Source organism: Cnephaeus nilssonii, assembly GCF_951640355.1.
Source record: "Cnephaeus nilssonii genome assembly, chromosome: 1".
Lineage (NCBI taxonomy): Eukaryota > Metazoa > Chordata > Mammalia > Chiroptera > Vespertilionidae > Cnephaeus > Cnephaeus nilssonii.
The window spans coordinates 95,414,522-95,435,995 of record NC_137072.1 but is presented as its reverse complement, the minus strand read 5'-3'; the positions used below and the strand labels follow the sequence as shown (position 1 = coordinate 95,435,995).

The following is a 21,474-nucleotide window of genomic DNA, read 5'->3' as shown; positions in this document are numbered from 1 at the left end:
ATGATGCACACTGACCACCAGGGGGCAGACACTCCAACCAGTAGGTTAGCTTGCTGCTGGGGTCCGGCCGATCGGGACTGGGCAAGATGGGCCCCAGACACACCCTGGAGCTCTCCGATGGTCCTCCCCATCCCCGATCGTGCACCAATGGGGTCCCTCAGCCTGGCCTGTGCCCTTTTGCAATCCAGGACCCCTCGGGGGATGTTGGAGAGCCAGTTTCAGCCCGATCCCTGCAGGCCAGGCTGAGGGACCCCACCAGTGCACAAATCCATGCACTGGGCCTCTAGTGTATAAAATAAGGGGCAAAACTGCCATTCTCAGGAGCATTATCTTGATCTATTGAGATTTTGCTTTCCAGCAATTGTTAACAGTTTCACCCAAATAAACTCACAAAAATTCTCTGTAGGTTTGAATGTTTCTTACGTTGACAAAACTAATTTCCATATAATGCAGAGAAAATCAGAAATGACTCAGGTGGGAAAGTGGTAGATCAAAGTAATTCTAATGACAAAAAAAAAAACACAATGTTACCAGGCAGCTTCATTTGGAGCACAATTTAGCCAGTGGCTACCCACACAGAAAATCTGATTTTTCAGGGTTCTGACTTAAAATGCAAGGCTGAATATTCAGTTGCCAGAACAGTGGTGTTTCAGAAACATCAGGAATTTTGTGGTGTTCATAATAAAATAATCTTTCCCTTCCTAGTGAGTCTCTTAATTTCAACATTTTTTTAAAATCCCCACCTGAGGATATTTTTCCATTGATTTTTAGGGAGAGTGAAAGAGAGAGAGAAACATCAATGTGAGAGGAACACATAGATTGGTTGCCTCCTGCATGCGCCCTGACTAGGGCCCGGGCTGGGGAGGAGCCTGCAACCAAGGTACATGCTCTCGACCGGAATCGAGGACCCTTTGGTCCGATGCTCTGTCTGCTGAGCTAAACCAGCTAGAGCAATTTTAATATTTTGTAGAGGCACATTTAAAATATATATATAAGGAATGGTCCTAAGCTGGAATGAGTGTACTAATACTTTAGAGGGCTTTGAAAAGGGATCAAACAGGGATCTTCGAACAGGGATCAAACAGGGATCTTCGAACAGGGATCTCTTAGAGAGTTTTATCCTCATACTTTCTGGTGATGTGGTCAGGGCTTCTCTTCTTCTGACGGAGACAGAAACCAAGGCACACAGCACTTCAACAACAGCACTCTCCTAAGTGCACTGGCTCATTAGTTCCTTGTCCATTACTGAAACACCTCAGGCAAAAGGACACAGTCATGCTTAACTGGTCACCAACCATCTAATGAGAGTCAGTGACTCATTCCCTGAGATCTGGTTGTGACAGGTTGGAGGGGAGAGAAGGGTGGGGGAAGGTATGCTAAAAACTGGGCACCATGAAGAAGAAAGGGAGAAGTGGAAAGACGAAGCTGGGGAAAGGAAACACAAACCAGCCTTGGCAAATTTTTAATGACTAGAAGGCCTAGTGGGAGTTCAAGTGCAAAGAACTATTAAAATGAGTCATGAGGCCAGGCCGGTGTGTCTTATAGTTGGTTGAGTGTCCATCCATGAACCAAGAGTTCCCTGGTTCGATTCATGGTCAGGGCACATGCTGGGGTTGCAGGCTCGATCCCCAGTGTGGGGCATGTAGGAGGCAGTTGATCAATGTATCTCTCACTTCAATGTTTCTATCTCTCTATCCCTCGTCTTTCCTCTCTCTAAAAAATCAACAAAAACATATTTTAAAACAATAAAATGAGTGATAAGAGAAAACTAGCCAATTATATGAATGTGTTTAATGAACATAGCCGTACTTAATAGATCTTTACTTTTTTGTTTTTCACTGAGAAAGAACATTAAACTCCAGCTGATCTGCAGAAATGTTTGCTGTTGGTGAACTTTGGGTTTATGGCCAGTAATGAGCATACTGATAAAGTTTATGGGTGCATTACTTACTCCTTCTCTCATCAGTCTGAAAATTGGCCCTAGAGAATAGTGACAAGCAGTTCATTTTTCTTGGTCGAATTCAGAAATGTTAGCTTGTTTGGGAGAAAAGGTTTGCATGTTATATCTTTATACCTCATTGTACTGCGCTTTGCTTTATTGAGCTTCACAAATGTTTCATATTTTACAAATCAAAGGCAAGACCCACCCCCAGCAAGAAGATTATGACTCGTTTTATTATGAGGCTCACTTTATTGTGGTGGTCTGGAGCCAGACCCGCAATATCTCCAAGGTGCACCTGTATTATTATGACATCCCACCTTCCTTTTTCCTTCATGAATGTAAGGGGACCTGGTGACTCATTCTTCAATAAATGCTTGTTGAACACCTATTATGAACCAAGCACTGTTCCAGGTGCTGGGGACTCAGTCAGAACAAGAAAGTTTACATTATAGCAGGTTTGATTATATTTAAATAATCAAATTTATAATATTGCAGCAGGTGCTGACAAATACTTTGAAGAAAAATAAAGGTAAGAGGTTGGTGCAGGTCCCGTTTCAGGCGAGGCAATGGTGTGTGGGTGGCAGCTCATGCCAGTTCATTAGAGCTGACTATTAAAGTTTCAGGAGTTTTGCTAGCTGGATGTTAAACACAACCGTTATTACAAATTAAATTACATAACCTTACAAGTAAATGCATTCTAATAAAAGAAAAGGTAATAAACTCATTATTTTCTACTTATTTTACTAGGTGTTACTATTATCTATGTTCTTTGAGTTATTTTTTTTAAATGTATTTTATTGATTTTTTACAGAGAGGAAGGGAGAGGGATAGAGAGCCAGAAACATCGATGAGAGAGAAACATCTATCAGCTGCCTCCTGCACACCCCCTACTGGGGATGTGCCCGCAACCAAGGTACATGCCCTTGACCGGAATCGAACCTGGGACCCTTCAGTCCGCAGACCGACGCTCTATCCACTGAGCCAAACCGGTTTCGGCCTTTGAGTTATTTATATCCATTATATCTGTGTGTTGGAAATATTACATAATGGTGTGCTCCTGCGCATCGCCTTCTAACTCCGTGTTCAGGGACATCAGGTTAGCAACTTACTAAGCAGCCAGGCTGGATGTATTTATGCCAAGGAAATTGGCAAATACTGGAAATCAGGGCCTTTTAGCCCAGAGAGCTATTTGTTAGACCTTTACCAGCATTTTCAGAGGAGAGTCTTCTGATGAGGTGATATTTGAGCAGAAGCCTGAGTTAAATGTGGACATTTGTCATTGGAATATCTGGGGACAGCAATGGCCATAAGACTAGCACTTGCTTAACACCTTCAAGGAGCCGCACAGCACAGCATGGCTAATCGCAGTGAGTGAGAAAAAGTGGCAGGAAATCAGGGCAGGGAACAGGTAAGGTGGACTTTGAAGCTCATCGTAAAAGATACAGTTTTCATTCCAAGTACCTTGTGAAGCCAGTGGGAGGACTGGAAACACAAGGGACATGATCAGATTTCTGTTACAAAGGGTCACTTTATTATACGAGAAGAATAGATTGTTCTCTCAGGTGGTGGTTCTCCTGTTCAACGGAGTGCTATCTAAGCATTACTCCTTGCTTGTTAGAGGTATACTAGCACCCCTGATATCTACAGTCATCCTAACATTTAATCATAGGCCACATAGAATGAAATATGAGCAGAAGTGGTACGTGCCACTCCCAGGCCGAAGCTTTTAGGAGCCATTGTGTGACCTCCACACTTTTCTCTCCCCCTCCATAGAGGCTGCAGAGGTCATATACTGAGACGAAGGAGCCGTCTCACCCCCGAGTGACTGCATGGAGTATAGCATTCACTGGCTTACCTGGGCAGGCAACATGAACAGGCAAAAAAATTCTTTGTTTCACTCAATGCTGAGATTTAGGGATTAATTTGTTGCTTTAGCTGGGACTCGCCCATGCTGACTAGCACAAAATGTCAACCTAGTGGAATGTGCATACCAACAGCTAACATTTAAAGAGAGCTTACTGTATGCCAGAAAGTAATGCTAAGCATTTTACATGTATTTCCTCATTGAAGTCCCAAATCATCCCTAGGAGGTGAGCTAACTACGATTGTTTTCATTCTAGAAATAAGGAAACTGAGCCCAAGGGAGATTGAGTGACTTGCCCAGGGCTCCCCCAGAGAACAAAAGGTGGAGTTAGGATCCAGCCGAGACTCTAGCCTTCCCTTTTCCTACGTGAGGAAAGAACACACAGCTTCATTTATCTCTTCCCCCATTTAGTGGGCACCTACAGTGCTAAGCTCTGGGGAGGCAAAGATAAATAAAGCCCCAGTACTGCTCTTAGGAGCTGACGGTCTAGTGAGGGAGAGACCATGAAGAGAAAGTTATAACAAAATGAATGTAGAGGAAATACAAGAGACAGAGAAAGATGCTAACGGCATCATGGGGATGCAATCAGCAAGATCCAGACCGTGGGAAATCTGCAGGACAAATGACTTAGTAGTGTCTTCGACAAATAATTCAGGAGGAAATTGAGGCAGAACCTATAGATTAAAAGAAATCTAAAAGACTTACCAACCAATGGCAAAAGTATTTGGTTCCTGGTTCAAGCAAATTGTAGAGAGGAAAAAAAGAGACTTCCTAGATATTGGAAAATTGAACACTACAAGAACATTTAATTCTATTAAGGAATTGTTAACTTCAACTTCAAAATGTTTAGGTGATTTCATGGCTTTGTGGCTATTTTTAAAGTGTCTTTACCTTTTAGAGATACATGCTAGAATATTTATAGACAAAGTGATATAATCATCTTCTAAGTACACAAGAGCGGGAAGTGGGTAGGTGAAACAAGCATGGCCATGGGTGATCACAGTCGACCTGGCTGATAATAACATGGGGATCGATTTCAGTAAATATTTAAAACTTTCCAAAATAACTGCTCCTGGGCTGGATACAAGGGACCTGGTAGGATTGCTGACAAGATGTCTGGGAAAGCTGGGAAAGCTTCCAAGGAAAAATGGGACATCCATGTCTGAAAGAGTTCTTGGGCAGCAGGGGAGCATGCACAAACACATCCAATTATTTTGAGCATCATCTACTGTTATCCAGGCCATAGGTGGTTAACATTTGTTTCTCCTCAAGAGCTGGCTGCTCTCACGTGGAAACAGGTTACCAGTGTTCATGGAACTTCCTTCTGTGGACATGTGTAGAAATGTGCCGAGGGGAAGAGGAGATTGAACACTGGATGTGAAAATCAGGAGATTGGGCCCGAGCTTCTTGGCTCTGTCATTGACCAGCTGTGGATCTCAGAGAAGGGCTCTGACATGGTCTTGGTTGTTTCATCTACAAAACAAACAAGCCTAAGTTGTTCCCAGAGAACCCTTCCTGCTCCAACCTTCTGTTCTACATGGACTTCCACAGACATCAAAGGCTAATTTGGGATTATGTGTGGGAATCAGCTGCTTCCGGTCCCTATAGCAGAACCATTGTCAGAAACAGCAAGGCCTCCAATGGTGGAATCCGAGTTCCAGGAGACCCTGGGAAAGTCTCCTGCATGTAGAGACCCCCTGACATAACCTTAGAGAAGCTGGTTTCTACTTCACATGGAAGCAGAAGAGAGTGACAGAGACCATTTGCCTTGTTTTCAGCAGGTACCTGAGATCTTGGTGATCTTCACAGTCAAGGGAGGAGAATGCATTCACAACATGGCAATTCCTTGTGCAAAGTTCCTCCCAGCTTGAAACATCTTACTTGCTTTCTTTCTTTGAATATTGAATATTGAGGAACCTGCCCATCTGGTGCCCCAAATGGAGGTTAAAATAGTTCTGGTGGGATGTCACCATGGGCCCATAATGTCTGAACTGAAGAAAGTAATGCAAAGGACCCCCTTCCAGCCCACTCCCCACACCTTTTGAACTAGAGCAGATACTCAGCTGCAACCACCCCCATCATGGAGGGAGAGAAGGAACTCTGAGGCCCCTATCTCCCCGCGCCCACCCACCTTCACCCTGGCAGGAGGCTGGAAGCCACACAGACCCACCTGGGAGAGCTCTGGCACTTGAGAGGAAAACAAGTGCGAGCTAGACCTGCCTGGTCTCTGACTCCCTGTGTCCCGCAATGTCTGTCCTAGTGAGATTGAAAGAAGGTTGGTCTGGTGCAGAGAAAGGAGACAATCCTAACCGTGGCAGACCTGCAGACCACCTGACAGATGGGGAGGTCGAGGCTGCGCAACCTTCTTCTCTTCTTGGAAGGACCACGCCTGTGGTTCTTTCTATTTGCAAAGTGTTTTTCAGGCTGCCTCCCCCGATGTTAACGGCGTCCTCCCCTGGTCTCTCCACACAAGCTTCAAGTGGTCAGGGCAGCTCCCGACACTGGGAGAGACCCCCAACGTGCACCCCTGTGGAATCTCCTGGCTCCCCTTCAAACATTTTTCTCAGTTTGTAATTATGTATTAACTGATGTGATATATGATTAATATGTCTGTCTCATTACATTTAAGCAGATATCACAGATCCCAGATATATGTTGTTTTCTTTTTCAAATTGAAATAGAATGCACAGAAAATGCACAATTCATAAGTACAGCCCAGTGAATTATTACAAAGCAAACATATCTGAGCAACCACTACCCGGGTCAAGAAGTAGAGTGGTCCTGGCCTCCCAGAAAGCGTTCTCCCTCTTCCCCAAATTACTACTCTCCTAATGTCCATATATTAGTTTTGCCTCCTTTTAAAGTTTAAAAGTCATAAGATTTTTTTAAAAAAATTGAAAGCCCTAGGTGGTTTGGCTCAGTGGATAGTGTTGGCCTGCGGACTGAAAGGTCCCAGGTTTGATTCCAGTCAAAGGCACATGCCCGGGTTGCAGGCTCGATCCCCAGTAGCGGGTGTGCAGGAGGCAGCCAATCAATGATTCTCTCTCATCATTGATGTTTCTATCTCTCTCTCCCTTTCCCTTCCTCTCTGAAATCAATAAACATATATATTAAAAAAATTGAGATATGATTTACACATACAGTGAATTTCATTTCTATGGGTTTTGATAAACATATCTGTTTATCACAGCCACAGTTAAGATACAAAACAGTTCTATCACTCAAATTCCCTTGTGCCCTTTGTATCAACCCATCTCCCCATCCTAGTTCTTAAGCACTGGCCTGTTTTCTTTCCCTATATTTTTACGGATTCTAAAGTGCTGTATATACGGAATGATCCAATATTTGGGGGAGGGGGAGGGTGGGAGGGAAAGTCTGGCTTCTTTCATTCAATGTAATGTTTGTGAGGTTGATCCATGGTGTTGCGGATAATAAACAGGTCATTTTATTGCTATATGAATACTCCATAATTTGTTTATATCACTGTATGAATATTCCACAATGTATTTGTCCATTGCATTGTTGATGGGCATTTGGGTTGTTTCTAGTTTGGGGCTAGTACAAATGACGTTGCTAGAAACACGCTTGCACTTGACTTTTCATGCTCACTGCCTGTGTATCCTCTACGGCTTAGCGATCCCAAGGTCTGAAGATGGACTCCTATCCTAGTTTCTAGCTGTTTCACATTGCCTTTCACACTTAGATCTGCAATCAGCCTGGAATGCATAGTTGCATGTGATCTGACCTGGGGGCTCACATTTCCTTTTTCTTTTTCCTGTATGGCTGGCTATACAGTGGGCCCTGTACCACTCATTGGGGGAAACAAGTCCCGTCCCCTTACTCCGAAATCAATAAGCTGCACTCGTATAGTTTTGTGTTTAGACTCTCCATTCTGTTCCATCGCCTATTTTCATGCTCCCATTTTGTTCTTTGAAAGTAATTTTCTCGGGTATTCTTGACCTTCAGAATTTCTCCTTACACTTTAGGGCCCTGGGTTTACCCATCCTTGGATTCCACACTTGGCCCGGTGCTTGGCGCATAGTAGGAACTCAGTGAAGAGTGTCCTCTGAATGGGGGTGACCCAAGGACCTTTTCAGAGATGATGGACAGGACCCAGCACTCCCACCCCCACCCCATCCTTCTACCCCGCCCACTACCCCTAGAGGCGCGCGGGGGAACTGCAAGGGGCGTGCTCACGGTGGAGCGCGTCATTGTCCTGGGGCCCCTCTGGCTCCGCGGTGCCTGTCCCCGCCCCGCCCCGCCTCCCCTCCGCCCGCCCCGCCCCGCCTCCCCTCCGCCTCGCCCCGCCCCGCCTCCGCCCTCCCCGCCTCGCCCCGCCCCGCCCCGCCTCCGCCTGTCCCCGCCCAGCGGAAGGGCGAGATCGCTGTCTCCCGACCTCGGTGGTGGCTCCGTGGGGATGGCGGCGCCCGCAGCTCCGGGAGGCAGTGGCCCCGGCACGGACAGCCAGCTGGACCAGGAGACAGCCCGGTGGCTGCGGTGGGACAAGGTGAGGGGCGCCAGGGGGCTGGGGGCGCCCGCAGGAGGTGTAGGGTCCTCTGCCTGCTCCCCAGGCGAGTGCCGATGCCTGCGCTCCCTTCCTTGCCTCTGCTCCCGGGCGCGGAGGACGCAGCGGCGGCCAGGCCTCCTCTGGTCCGGACGGCGTGTTGCACATGCGGAGTTTGTCCGGAAAAGGTTGGCTCAGGACGAGACCAGCCAGCCGCCGGGCCGGGGCTGCAGGATCGGGAGTCCGGGAGAGAGCGGGTGGGCCCGAACCCGGCCGGCTCAGGGGCTTGTCTGAGTGAGGACTGCACGCGGACTGCACGCGTCCCTGACCCTCCGACCGCCCGCTCGTCCTCTGCTGTGGGGTGTGCATCCCCCACCACCCAGAATCGTTCCGTCCCGCCGGTTCCTCTGGCTCCTGGTAACTTCGCAGACCAGCATTCCCACCCACATCTCCCAGGTGCTTTGTTGCAAACATGGGTCCGCCCGGTTGGGCCCGCCTGACTTCAGGCATCTTTCTTAGGTCTCTGATGGGAGGGCATCCCTTGGACACAGCACCCCTAGCTCTGTTTCCTCTCTTAGGTGCTGGAGCAAAGAGGGGAGCCAGCTTCAGACCTGCCTCCCTCCCTCTCTGCTCTCTAACTGGAGTCTCCACTTCCGACTTGATGCTTCCTGCCGGCTATTTGTGTTCTTGGGATGTGCGCTGCTCACTTCTGCTGAACTTGTTTCTCACGTTGTCACTCCTGTTTCCAATCCGAACTTACATGTGGTGTCAAGGGGAAAAAAAACATTCAAACCTGTGAAGAATTTTTGTGAGTTTCTTTGAGCCAAACTGTTAACAATCTCCGGGAAGCAAAATCCCAACGGATTGAGAGAATGCTCTGGAGAATGGCAGGCGGTTTTGCTCCTTATTTTATACATTGCAATCAAAGGAGGAGTGAGTGGGTTACATGAAATCCATTGGTGGTAAAAGCTGGGAAACCTCTGGGATGGGATAAAAAGAAAAATTATAGACACATACTTCTTTTACATAGGTGGATACAAGATAGTTAACAGTCAACAATTAATTCGGTAACAGTGAGGGGATTTGTGCCTGTGCTTTGAGGCGTCCGGTAAAAAGGAAAATTACTTTGATATTTCAAGGATATGTTATGGTAGACGCAAAAAAAGACAATAGACAGGCTTTATTAAGGTAAAGACTGACCTTTGTCAGGGAAGGTACCGGCCTAGGACATGACTACCCACCATAAATGGCTTTTAGTTAAAAAGTTTTCATTTCAGACCATCCTATGTGGTCAGTTTAGGTCTCTGAGGTTGTAAGGCCTCCACTCACGCAGGCCTCCCCCGAGCTGGTCTGGTTTACTATGTGGCCCCTTTTCGTCCACAGAGGCTTGTGTAGAGAGGCCTTCCCTGGCTCCTGAGGGTAAATTGTTTCTCCCTAATACGCTCCCTACACAGACTGTTCTTCTCCTTCACAGCTCTTACTGGGATTGGTCAAACAAACAAACAAAAACCCAAAAAACAAAAACTTATTTGTAGGTTTATTTGTTTAATGTCTGTCTCCAGGGCTGACTTCAAAGGCATGAGATCTGATGGGGTTTGCACAGAACCCCTTCCCCTAGGAGGGCCCAGCACTTGGTGAAACACTGCTCTCCTGTCTTGAAATTCTTAACAGTTGTTGAATGAGGGGTCCCGTGTTTCATTTTGCTCTGCACGCCAACAAGTCACTCAGCAGGGCCTGCACAGTGCAGATGCAGAGGAGATACAGGTTTCCCCCGCTCTCCAAAAAGCAGGGGTTTCCTGTGAAATCCTTGGTAAGCTCAAAGGCCGGAAAGCAAAGAAGCAGCCACCATTAATGTATATGTAAAATATTTCCAGCATCTCAGACCCCCCAAAATAACATACCACGTGATACCAAATAACACATAAAGCTTAAAATAACCGGGACATATGGTAAAAGCTGGAATGACGTTGTAAATAGACACCCCGCTCTGTACACCTGTCAATCCAGTCAAGCAGCAGACTTTCCGCTTTATCCATTGAGGGAAGGACCCCTCTGCTACTTGCAGAACTGCGGCAGCTTTCAGGATTCTCTCTGCCTGCAGAGAGGGTGAGTGGTGGACGCAGGCAAGGTGAGCACACACACAGGGTCTTCATTTCATTCATCAAGGTCAAAACGCTGAATTACGTTCAGCTTTACGCTAAGCCTGACACACCCTCTGAGCTCTTCGGCTTTTCTGATTAGGACACGTCTCGCTGAGGGATGCGCAGAATAAACCGAGATAAAGCACAGGTGTGCGCAGACGCATCTCACAGCCCTGGCGGCTTGAGGCTCTTTGGATTTCTTTTCTTTTCTTTTCTTTTTTTAATTAGCAAAAACAGGCACTAACAGGTCTTTCGTAACAAACTTTCGAAAAGCGGGGAGCACCTGCGCCTAAGTAGCTGTTGAGTAAATGGGGAAGGTTGCGGGTCCTGTCTGCAGGACCAGGCCTCCCGCTCCCTCTGCCCCTGGCCCCCGGACAGGAAAGGCACATCCTGTTTCTGGACGCTATTGGCCACTGGGCGGTTTTCCTTTTCCTGGAGAGACAGCCTTGCCATTCTTTAGGGCAGGAAGATGTTTCCATTTCGGATAACATGCAGTTTGTAGAAATCTCTCAGCTGGTAATGAATGGCTCCCTAAAACTTTCCCTTTGAAGAAATAAACATCTAATTTCCACAAAATGCTGTCGCTGTATAAGAGCAAGGGTGGGGAACGTCTGACCCCCGGGCCATATAAAGCCTGAGAAGTCATTTGGTCTGGCATTAGGGGTGAGTTAATTAAATGTTTGACCACATATAGCAAGCTAATTTTTAAGTTGATAATTTGGTGAATGATGTTATAAATATCCACATGGCCCTTGGCAGAAAAAAGTTCCCCACCCCTGGTATAGAGAGAGAGGGTACCTCCCTGGGTAGAAGTGAGGGGATGTTGTCCTTTTCATTTTTTAATTTCTGCCACTTCTTTCCTCTTCCAGTTTCTTCTTTGGCTGGAGACAGGCAGCCAGAGGGAACTTCCTGCGAGCTAAAGGCATCGCAGCCCTCTAAAAGTCTGAGCCCCCCAGAGCGGCAGGTCTCCCTGCCTTTCCACTCAGCCTTCACCCACTTCTTTCAGCTGCTGTCAGCTTTGGTCACTCCCGCGGCTGATTCTCAGCTCTGTCGCCCTCTTGACTTTTCATTCTTACCTCTCGGCCTCATTTGGTTTCTCTCAGGCGATTGGTCTTTGATGGATACGAAAGGCCGATGTGGATTTTCCACATTGGTACTGAGAATCACCAGATATTGGGTGTGGCCTTGAAGTTCCTGTTTTCTCGTTGGCTTGGCAAATATTGATTGAGCCTCTTTTATGTTCCACACCTGAGCCCTTCATTGAGGCATCTGCCGATCTGATTGGTCAGATTGTGCTTTGTGATCAGTGGTTATTGCTTTTAGCCCAAAAGGTGGGCTTTTACTGCATTCCTTGCGAATCTGGAATAATCTGGAAATGTGGGCTTAATTCCAGAAGGCCAAGGGTTTATTGCAATAGCATTTCAAAGTTTAATTATGTGGCTACATCTTGCCTGCATGTTCATCTGAGATGATGACTATAAAATAGGAATAAAGTACTTACTCCATTATTCTTATGAATTCTTAATTTAAAATGTCTGATATGGAATTAATGTGATTGCCACTTAACATTTTCTGCAACTATTGTACAAAGAAAACAAGGCAGTGTAAGATGAGCTGAACTGATTCGTGTGAATGTCTATTTGAAGCAGTGGATGTAATAGAAAAAGCACAAAATTCTTGTTTATCATGCAGTTTAAGCAAGTCTATTAATCTGAGATGTCTTCATCTGTAAAATGGGGGTTTTGTTATTTGTCTGCTTCTTGAGTCATTACAAGATTCAAATTTGACCAGGTATGTGAAATCATTGTACAAGTTATAACACAATAAAAATAAGGTTTTGATTTGAATTGTATAATCTTTCACTTGCTGGAAAAATTTGAAGACATTAGGGAAGAAAAGGAACATTTGATTACAACTAAGTGTCAGGCAGAGAAAGATGTTTTACATTAATTTAATGAATTTGATGTAAACCACCTCAAAACCATTTTGTAAGGAACATTCTAGACTGTTTGCCCAAGTGAATAGACTTGGTGAGTGGTGGTGTGACTAAGATTTTCTGGGTGTTTGACTCCAAAACCTATAAGTTCATTCCATTTTTCCCAAATTGCTTGCTGTGGTAGGAAAGAAAATAATACTTACATTATAAAAGGAAAGACTAAATACTGTATATTTCTATTCTAAAACTAAATATATATTTCTTATTAACCACAATATCACTCTTAATTCAAAAAAACTGGCTTTATATTTCCAAAGCATTAAAATACTGAAAAGCCTATATATGATATACTAGAGGCCCCGTGCATGAAATTTGTGCACAGGTAGGGTCCCTAGCAGCTGCCGGCTGCCAGCCGGGGCCTTCCTTCATTCCGCACCGCCCCCTGATGGTCAGCGCACATCATAGTGAGCGATCGAACTTCCAAGGAGACACTTTACATATTAGGCTTTTATATATATTGCCGGAGTGTTTCTCAGCATCTTCAAGGATTCAAGGAATCTGGAAAAGGGGCTGCATGTAAATTAATAAAGAGACTAGACATTAAATATAAATTTGGAATACATGGGGGAGACAGATGGAGCTTAGCTTTAGTAAATAAGTTCTCCAAATCTCCGCATATAGGGCTTTTTATTCACACGTCGTGCCATCTAGCAAAGCAGAGATACAGTACATCAAAGGTAAAGTTTGTTAAACAATAAAAAGATTATCAGATTGGGATATATATTACTGCATATATTATTGTCTGGCAGCAGGCAATAATATATGCAAATCTTCATTTATTATGCTAACTACTGGAATTTGCTTCCATCAATATATATATATAGATAGATAGATTCCTCCCCCAGGTAGAATTGTTGTGGGGTTTTTTTGTATTTCAGACTTTTCGTTGTTATTCCCCTGGCCATATCGGTGTATACATTTGTGTTTTGCAGAATCCTTTAACTTTGGAGTCAGTGAAACAACTAGTTGCAGAAGGCAATAAAGAAGAGCTACAGAAATGTTTCAGGGCTCGCATGGAGTTCGGGACAGCTGGCCTCCGAGCCGCTATGGGAGCAGGAGTCGCCCGTATGAACGACTTGACCATCATCCAGACTACACAGGTACCACATTTTTATATGTTTTAGTTATTCTTACCATACCCCCCCGTGTTAAAAGGTAAACTGAGGCATGATAAACATTTTTAAATCTATCTGAGCAAAAATCTATACAAATTGGGTAGTATCAAACTACTGGAAATGGTTAGAAGCCTCCACTGACAGGAGCTAGGAGACAGACTTCTTGAGAAGAGGCAGAAGCAAAGCAAGGAAATGAATAGATTGGCTATAGCTCAAGCGATTACCTTATTTGGGAAAGCCTCGGTGGCTATTTGTGGTTGATTGTCCTTCGGTTTGATTTCTTTTTTGTTTGTTTGTTTGTTTTTGACAGACAACTGTTTAGTTTTTATTTCATAATCATGAACTTAACTCTGATATCCAGCTAGATGGGGAAGGGAGTAAGGAAATCCCATTCTTTCTGTCGCTCAGGTTTTGATTTCTTAACTTGAGTCATTTACAAGGTCACCTTTTGGTTTGCTTAACAGGTTTCCGTTTGCTTACTTAGGCTACGAAGGCATTAAAGCCACTGCAGTCTAACAGCCTCCTTATTGGCGTAGCTTAACCCCAGGCTCCCTTTGTAAAACAAGTGTAATTTGTTTTGATTACGGCCAGGTCTTGTGGGTTTGTCTAGGCAAAAGGAGTCACACTTTTACTCCATAAAGCAAGGCTTGCCCAGTTGGTTGAAACAGTGCTTGTTTCAAAACTCATACAGCCACTTACGCATTCATTCATTTAGCAGAGATTTATTGAGTGCCTACTGTGTGCCAGACATTGGGAATATAATAATGACTAAAACAGACTCATGGATCTTTCATTCCAGTGCAAATTCACCAACTAAGCCGACTGACTTTTATGGCCTTCTAACTTTTTGTTGTGGTTGTACAGGTGCAAGCATTGAGAAGTTTTTGGAACTGCCAGAATCACCGGGAGCCAATTCTATTTAGGTTGAATATACAGTATGGGTGGAAATTATTGCTGAGTTCCCTTGCCTTCATTTGTGAATTTTGCTGCCAGAGTCTAGACGCAACTTTTAGGAATAGAGATGAAGCCTCTGACAAAACAGAAGAGCTATTTATGAGGGAAATGAAGGAGAACCAATTCTTCTGTCTCCTCAATTACTTAGACTTGAAGGTCACTTAGAATGAAGGTCACTTTAATTCTGAGGAAGAAAAGGCTGGAAAAATTGACTACGGTGACTGCATGTACCTTACATGTACCTCCCAGCATAAAAGGCAGTTGGGCATGTTGTAGCAAAACCCTAAGAAGACAAGTTACTAGGGCTGTAGAACAAATTGCCCCAAACAGTGATTTTACACAGTTTATTTTGCTCACAAATCTGCAATGTGAGTGGAGCTCAGTGTGGACAGCCAATCTCTGCTACCCAGGTGTCACCTGGGCCAGCTAGGAGCCTGGAATCACCTGAGAGCTCCCTCATTCACAGGTCTGCAGTTCTTGCTGACTCTTGGCTGAGATCTTAGCTGGGGCTGGACCACTACCTGTGGCCTGGCTTCCTTACAGCATGGGGCTTGTGATAGCATCCAGACAGTGTGTGCCAGGGGGAGGCTGTACTGACTCTAATAACCTCACCTTGAAAGTTATTACTTCCATCATGTTGTATTTTTTAAAAGGGAGTCTTACAAGGCTGGTCATATTGAAGGAGAGGGTACGTAGACACCCATGTCTCATTGGAGCAACATCAATGTCACATGAGAGAAGCATGTGGGATGGTGTAGCTATCTTTGGAAAATTCAATTGGTCACACCTCCAATTAGGCCTAATGGTAGGGTATTCTATGAGCTTCTCATTGAACATAGAGTCTTTTCTCCTGCATTCATCTCCATCTAGTTTCTAGGAATTATGCAATCTAGCCCCAGAAAAGTCTTAGGACCTATCTCATACCTTCTCTTCCCTAGAGGAATTGGTCTCTCCTGGGACTTGACACTGTGATAGCTAAGAAGCCCACAACACTAAGATGCAAGCTTAGCCCTTAAGGGTCATCTACACTAATAAAAGAGTAAGATGCAAATTGACCATACCTTCGCTACGCCCACCAGCCAATCAGGAGTAAGTATGCAAATTAATCCAACAAAAAATGGAGGGTTAATTTGCAGGCGCCAAGCGGCCGGGGGCAGGGCGGGACGCTTGTGTCGTCGCCATGGCGATGGTGCAGGTGTTCTGTACTGCCCCAGCCACTCCGGGCCTCTGGGCAGCATGGGAAGGCAGAAAGGCGGCTCTGGGCCAGAGCAAAAAGGCGGTTCTGGCTGGAGCAAAGGCGGTGCTGGCAGCCAGGGGAAGGAAGGCCCATTCTTGCACGAATCTTCGGGCCTCTAGTCTCTTATAATCAGCTATCCCTTGGGATAACATCCCCACAGTCCCCACCATTCCAAAGTGGTCACCCAGCCTACACTGAAACACTTACAACAGGAGACAAGGATGTTAAGAGTTGAGATAACATTAGGAACGATTTCCAAATTAGAGGACAAGGACAGACACCACAGGCTTCCACTCCCAGCCTTGGTAGGTGACCTGGCGGGAGGTGCTGGCTTTCCCTGTGGCCTCCGCACCCTGCCTGCTGCTCTCTGGTGTGGGCTCTCTTCATGGTGCCCTCAAATTCATCTGGTTGGATTTAAGAAGCATATACACTGAGTGGCCAGATTATTATGATCTCTGAACGCATAATAATCTGGCCACTCAGTATATATTAGAGGCCCGGTGCATGAATTCGTGCATGGTTGGGGTCTAGCCAGCCTGGCCAGGGGGAGGGGACATGGGCGGTGGGCGGGCCTGCCTGCTGGTTGAACTCCTGGTCGAGGGGACAATTTGCATATTAGCCTTTTATTATATAGGATATACACTGAGTGGCCAGATTATTATGCGTTCAAAGATCATAATAATCTGGCCACTCAGTGTATATGTGAGTCAGGAAAACAGGACAGAGACTGGAAGGACATTTTTGTATTGTTTGCCTCATTTATCGAGGTTGTAATTTCCTCTTAGGTTACTTAACTGAGCCGTGGGACATGAATGATGGGGAACTCGCGGTCTTCTGAAATAGCCATTCTGTCTTTGGAGAATGGTTGTCATTAAAGGATGGTTTCACTATTTTGAGTCAAAAACCTGTTTTTCTGTAGGTTTTTCATATTGGTCACAGTTGGACCTTTTGAAGCCAGACCAAGTTTACTTCTTGTGTCCTAGGGTAACATTTCAATTCGGAAACCTCCTTCATCCCGCACTGAGTCTTTTCTTAGCCATGCTCTCAGGTCCTCAGTCTCAGCAGGCTCCAGAGTCTCTGAGCAATTTGGAGATGTGAGGATTTTGGACCAAGGCTTTTTGCCTCCTTGAACTTTGGGATCACAGCATAGGAGTTGACCAGGGATGGGGAGAGGGTGCTGTCCCTGTTGTAAGCTTTGGAATATGAGCATCAGTTCTTTCTGGAGCCCACAAAACCAATACACATGTGTCCTTCTTCCTTTGTATCACTCAACCTCAAAATGTATGCCCAATGCAATGTTTTTGTCCGGGAAAAACTAAAGGCGTTCTAGATGGGCGATGCTCTGGCAACCAAGCCGGGAATATCCTCCCTCCCAAAAATGACTTCCTTTGGCCAAAGTGAAATCAGTGATATGAACCATCATTATTACCTGATCAACCTTTGTTCTCTGATAAAACCTGTTTTATCCAATATTCTGAACCTGTTGAATTCAAAGGTCACTGTTTTGTGATCTTTCGTATCTCAGATTGAAGTGATGTTATTGCACCCACTGGGATACAGGAATGGTGTGTTTTATCATTTCTAGGCAAGTATACGAGCCCACATACCTGCATACTTTTTATTTGTATAATTGGCTATGTCATGTATTTGGACTGATATGGCCTCCTTAAGACCTCTACCTAATTAAAAACAATATCATAAACAAAGACGCTTAGATTAGTCATTTGTCAAAATCTTATCAAATATATTGAGTTCCTTTGACTTGCTGCTGTTACAGAGCAGGCAGAAATATCTGAAACACTCCCCTGTCCTCAGGCACTTAGAACTAAACTAAAAGAAAGAATGTAGGTTTTAAAGGAAAATAACAATAAAAATAGTGCTTTCTAACAGCTACACATAGTGCTTTCTTGGTGTTAGATTCTCAGCACTTGGCATATTTTAACTCGTTTAATCTTTACAACAGCCCGTTGAGATAGGTACTATTCTTATTCTTGTTTCACAGAAAAGGAAACTGAGGCACCAGGAGATTAGGGAACTTGTCATTTTGCTTGTAGGTGGCAGAGTGGAGTCCAAACGCATAGACACTGTGTGCTTTTAACCCAGCACTGAACACCTCTAACCAGACCTGGGGCGCAAATCCAGGCTCTGCTACTCTTGTACCTGGGCAAGTCACTGAGCATCTCTTAGCCTTAGTTTTCCCATCTGAAAAATGGGACTTCTTGGCAAAGTTGATCTAGGGCTAGTGATATTAGATATTAAGTGTCAGCATAGTACCTGATACATATAGATCAACAATAAATAAAGCTTTTGTTTTCCCGTTGTTCAATTTGTTTAATTACTGAGGGATTTCTCCTCTCTTTGCTACAATGCTCTCTTGTGGAAATAAAGAAAAATTGACCAATTTATCATACACATATAATATGTTAAAACATATATACTCTTTTAATCCATGGGGTATTTTTTTTAGGGATTTTGCAGATACCTGGAAAAACAATTCAGTGACCTTAAGCAAAGAGGTGTTGTGATCAGCTTTGATGCTCGAGCTCACCCAGCAAGTGGAAGCAGCAGCAGAAGGTATTTAAAGATGTTTATGCTGGAGGACTAAGAAGGCTGAGTCTGATGAAGCAAGACTCTGCTGATACAATCCTCCTAAAAAAAAAAAAAGGGTTGGAGAGAGCAGTCCTTATTGGAGAATATCACAGGGTTGACTGTACTACCCAACATTTTACAAACAAAAAACAAAAACAAAATATTTGTGAAAGTATTTCTTTGTAGTGATTCTGTGGTTTTATTTTTAATCATCATTTCAATAGCTTTCCTTTAAAAAACATTTGTCAGCTATATTGCTTAACTACAAAAATGATGGGTAAATTCTGTTTGCCACTTTTAAGAATTCTAGTTTTACGTTTGGGTTAAGAAAATGAAATTATTTTGACAATTTAGAATTTAATACCTGTCTGAATGAATTTTTTTAAAGTGGCAACCTTATTTCTCCTCACTTTCTTATTATTATGTAATTTTTTCTTCTACTACTCATAAGCTTCCTGATCTCCTTCCGTTCCTGCATGCCCATTTCGAGCTTTATTCTTATAACATTCCCAGACCAATGTGAGTCTCTATTATGTAGCTATAGGAAGGTGATGATGACGATGGTGATGGTGATGATGGTGGTGACAGTGGTGGTGGTGATTATGATGATGGTGATGATGATGGTGATGGTCATGATGATGAGTGTGATGGTGGTGATGATGATGGTAGTAGTGATGATAGGACAGCCATCATTTGAGTGCTAAATGTGAGCTAGGCACTTAGGTATTACTCATTTAACCCTCACAACAACCTTTAAGGCATGTACTTTTATCTCTTTGCTCTAAGATCATAAAGTGAAAGAAGAAGCCACAATTTAAGCATAAGGAGGCTGGCACCAGGAGTTGGCAAACTTTTTCAAATAGTAAACATTTATACCGTGTGGGTCATACACTCTCTTTCACAACTACGGATTCTGCCATGGACAGCACATAACTGAATGGGCATGCCAGTGTTCCAGCAAAACCCTATTTACAAAATGAGCTGTAATTGCCAATCCCTGCTCTTAATCATGCAATGTGACTTTTTTTAAAAAACTTAAATACTTCCCCTATTAAGAATTTTTTAATCACTTCAGAGTATAAGTATTAATAGTTTCTTGGATTGGAAGAACACACAAATACTTATTATTAATGAAATTCTCATGAACTCTACAGTGCTGTTTGAGGTCAGAATCCTAATCTTCGCCTTTCCGGAACTTGCAGCCTAAGAGAGAAGCATTAATGGGAACAAATGTGTGGCTGTGAGGAAGGGAACATGGTCAGGGCCAAGGACTAGAGGACATCAGTTCCCAGATTGAACTCAGGATGACCTAAGGTTTTTGATCTTCAATTGCAGGCTCAAAAAAGTGATTTTTTTTCCAACAAAGCAAGAGAGAAATTGTAGCTCTCAGGAACAGATGCACATGGATTACATTTTCAAGAGAGTGATGTTGTACAAACCAGAATAGCAGTTTGTCACTTTTCAGTTCATGAACGTACCGTTAGAATTAGATCATATGAATGCTTTAGTGACCCCAGGGGCAGGTCAGATCCCCCAGCCAGAGCAGGTACAGTATATGTGGCTAATTCTGCTTGTTTGGCTTCTAAGATTTCTTCATTTCAGGCTGACTATCCTGTTTCTGGTTGACACATCCTTTAGATGTGTTAACATTGTCAATTAAAGTACAGGTATTTCTTGCTCTGGCCTTGGAGCCACATTATTTCCAAGAAGTAACTGATGTTATTAATTCTACTTAAGTTTATGGTTCAGGTTTCAGAGTGGGATGGGATGGGATGGAGCTCAGGGCTATCACCTACAATATGCAAGCATTTAGAGATTATAGCCTCAATATTAAACATGGGAAAGCACTCATGATCAGTCAATGGAATCTTCTTAACGAGTTGGGTACTATGGTAGTCTCAGAATTTTACCCAAGGAAATGTTTATTCATTCTTTAATCTTCCAACTTTAAATAGTGGGTGGGGAACCTACGCTATAACTGTTAAGCATATGCAGAGAACACATTGAATTTTTTGGTGCACATTTGTTACTTAGTTCATGTATATATAATCATTTATACAGGGTGGGGCAAAAGTAGGTTTACAGTGGTTCGTATGGAAAAGAATGCAATAATTAATAAATAATAATACAAGAATAAACTCTGTGTTTCACATACAGCGGTAAGCCTACTTTTGTTTGCTCTGTGTGTTGAGTGTCTCCTTTGCCAACTTTAAGAAAGTGCCTTTCAAATCAGTCTGAATGTTTTGTGAGGATGAAAGCGACTTCCTTGTCATTCATTCTAGGAAATACAGTTTAGATTTAATTCAGATTTTTATTAGACTTGGTTTTGATGAATTTTTCTATTTTTACGACTCTCTCCTGTGAAGAGACCTTCTTTTCCTGTCAAAATCATTCTGTATTACCCTTGATCTTAGGAATTGTCACTGCTAAAAAAATGCAGAGACCTCTTGGGCCCCAGCCAGCTCCCGGATTTGGGAAGAGCATGAATGATCGGGTTAATTCTTAATGTAGAATGTTGTTCACGGGAAGTAAATTGCTCATTTATTGAGGTAGAGTATTTTACTCCAAGCATGAATAAAGACTTGATGCCCTGTGTCCTACCCTAAGCCAGTAGCTGTAGAAGTTAAGAAAAATGTCAGTGACATTTAAGTCTTGTAAGGGCTGAATGAAGCTAAGATGTGTATATGTCATATACATATATGTCACCTACATATATATCACACACACACATATGCCAATAAGATAACATGAAATCAAAGGGTAGTCTGCATGGTCTATACTGGATTGTGGTAGCTCTACATTAGAGTCTCTCAGTCTCTGCACTATTAACATGCGACTTCATGCTGGGCCAGATAATTCTGTTGTGGAGGACTGCCCTGCAGGGTGTTTAGTGGCATCCCTTACTTATACCCACTAACACCCAGTAGAACCTTACTCCTACCCCCAGTGACCATCAAAAGTGTCCTCAGACGTTTCAGAATCCCCATGGGGGCAGAACCTCTCTTGGCCAAGAACCACTGAGGTAGACCAGGAGTCGAAAGACTCGGATGTAGGCCTGGCTCAGCTGCTAAGTGTCTGTTGGACGTGGGACACGTTATCTGGCCTTTCTCAGCTCTCGCCCCATTTCTGTGA

The 21,474-nt window shown here is 44.0% G+C and overlaps 1 protein-coding gene across 1 annotated transcript in view; it reads left to right on the top strand.

Annotated features, from left to right (window-relative positions):
- Positions 1 to 8,180: 8,180 nt before the first annotated feature.
- The window catches only part of PGM2 (phosphoglucomutase 2), a 32,164-nt gene continuing 18,870 nt past the window's right edge, over positions 8,181 to 21,474 (top strand). Inside the window, exons 1-3 of the mRNA XM_079769507.1 lie at positions 8,181 to 8,313; positions 13,380 to 13,547; positions 18,221 to 18,327. Of these exons, the coding sequence (XP_079625633.1) occupies positions 8,224 to 8,313; positions 13,380 to 13,547; positions 18,221 to 18,327 (365 nt within the window). The 5' untranslated portion in view covers positions 8,181 to 8,223. The remainder of the gene's footprint in view (positions 8,314 to 13,379; positions 13,548 to 18,220; positions 18,328 to 21,474) is intronic.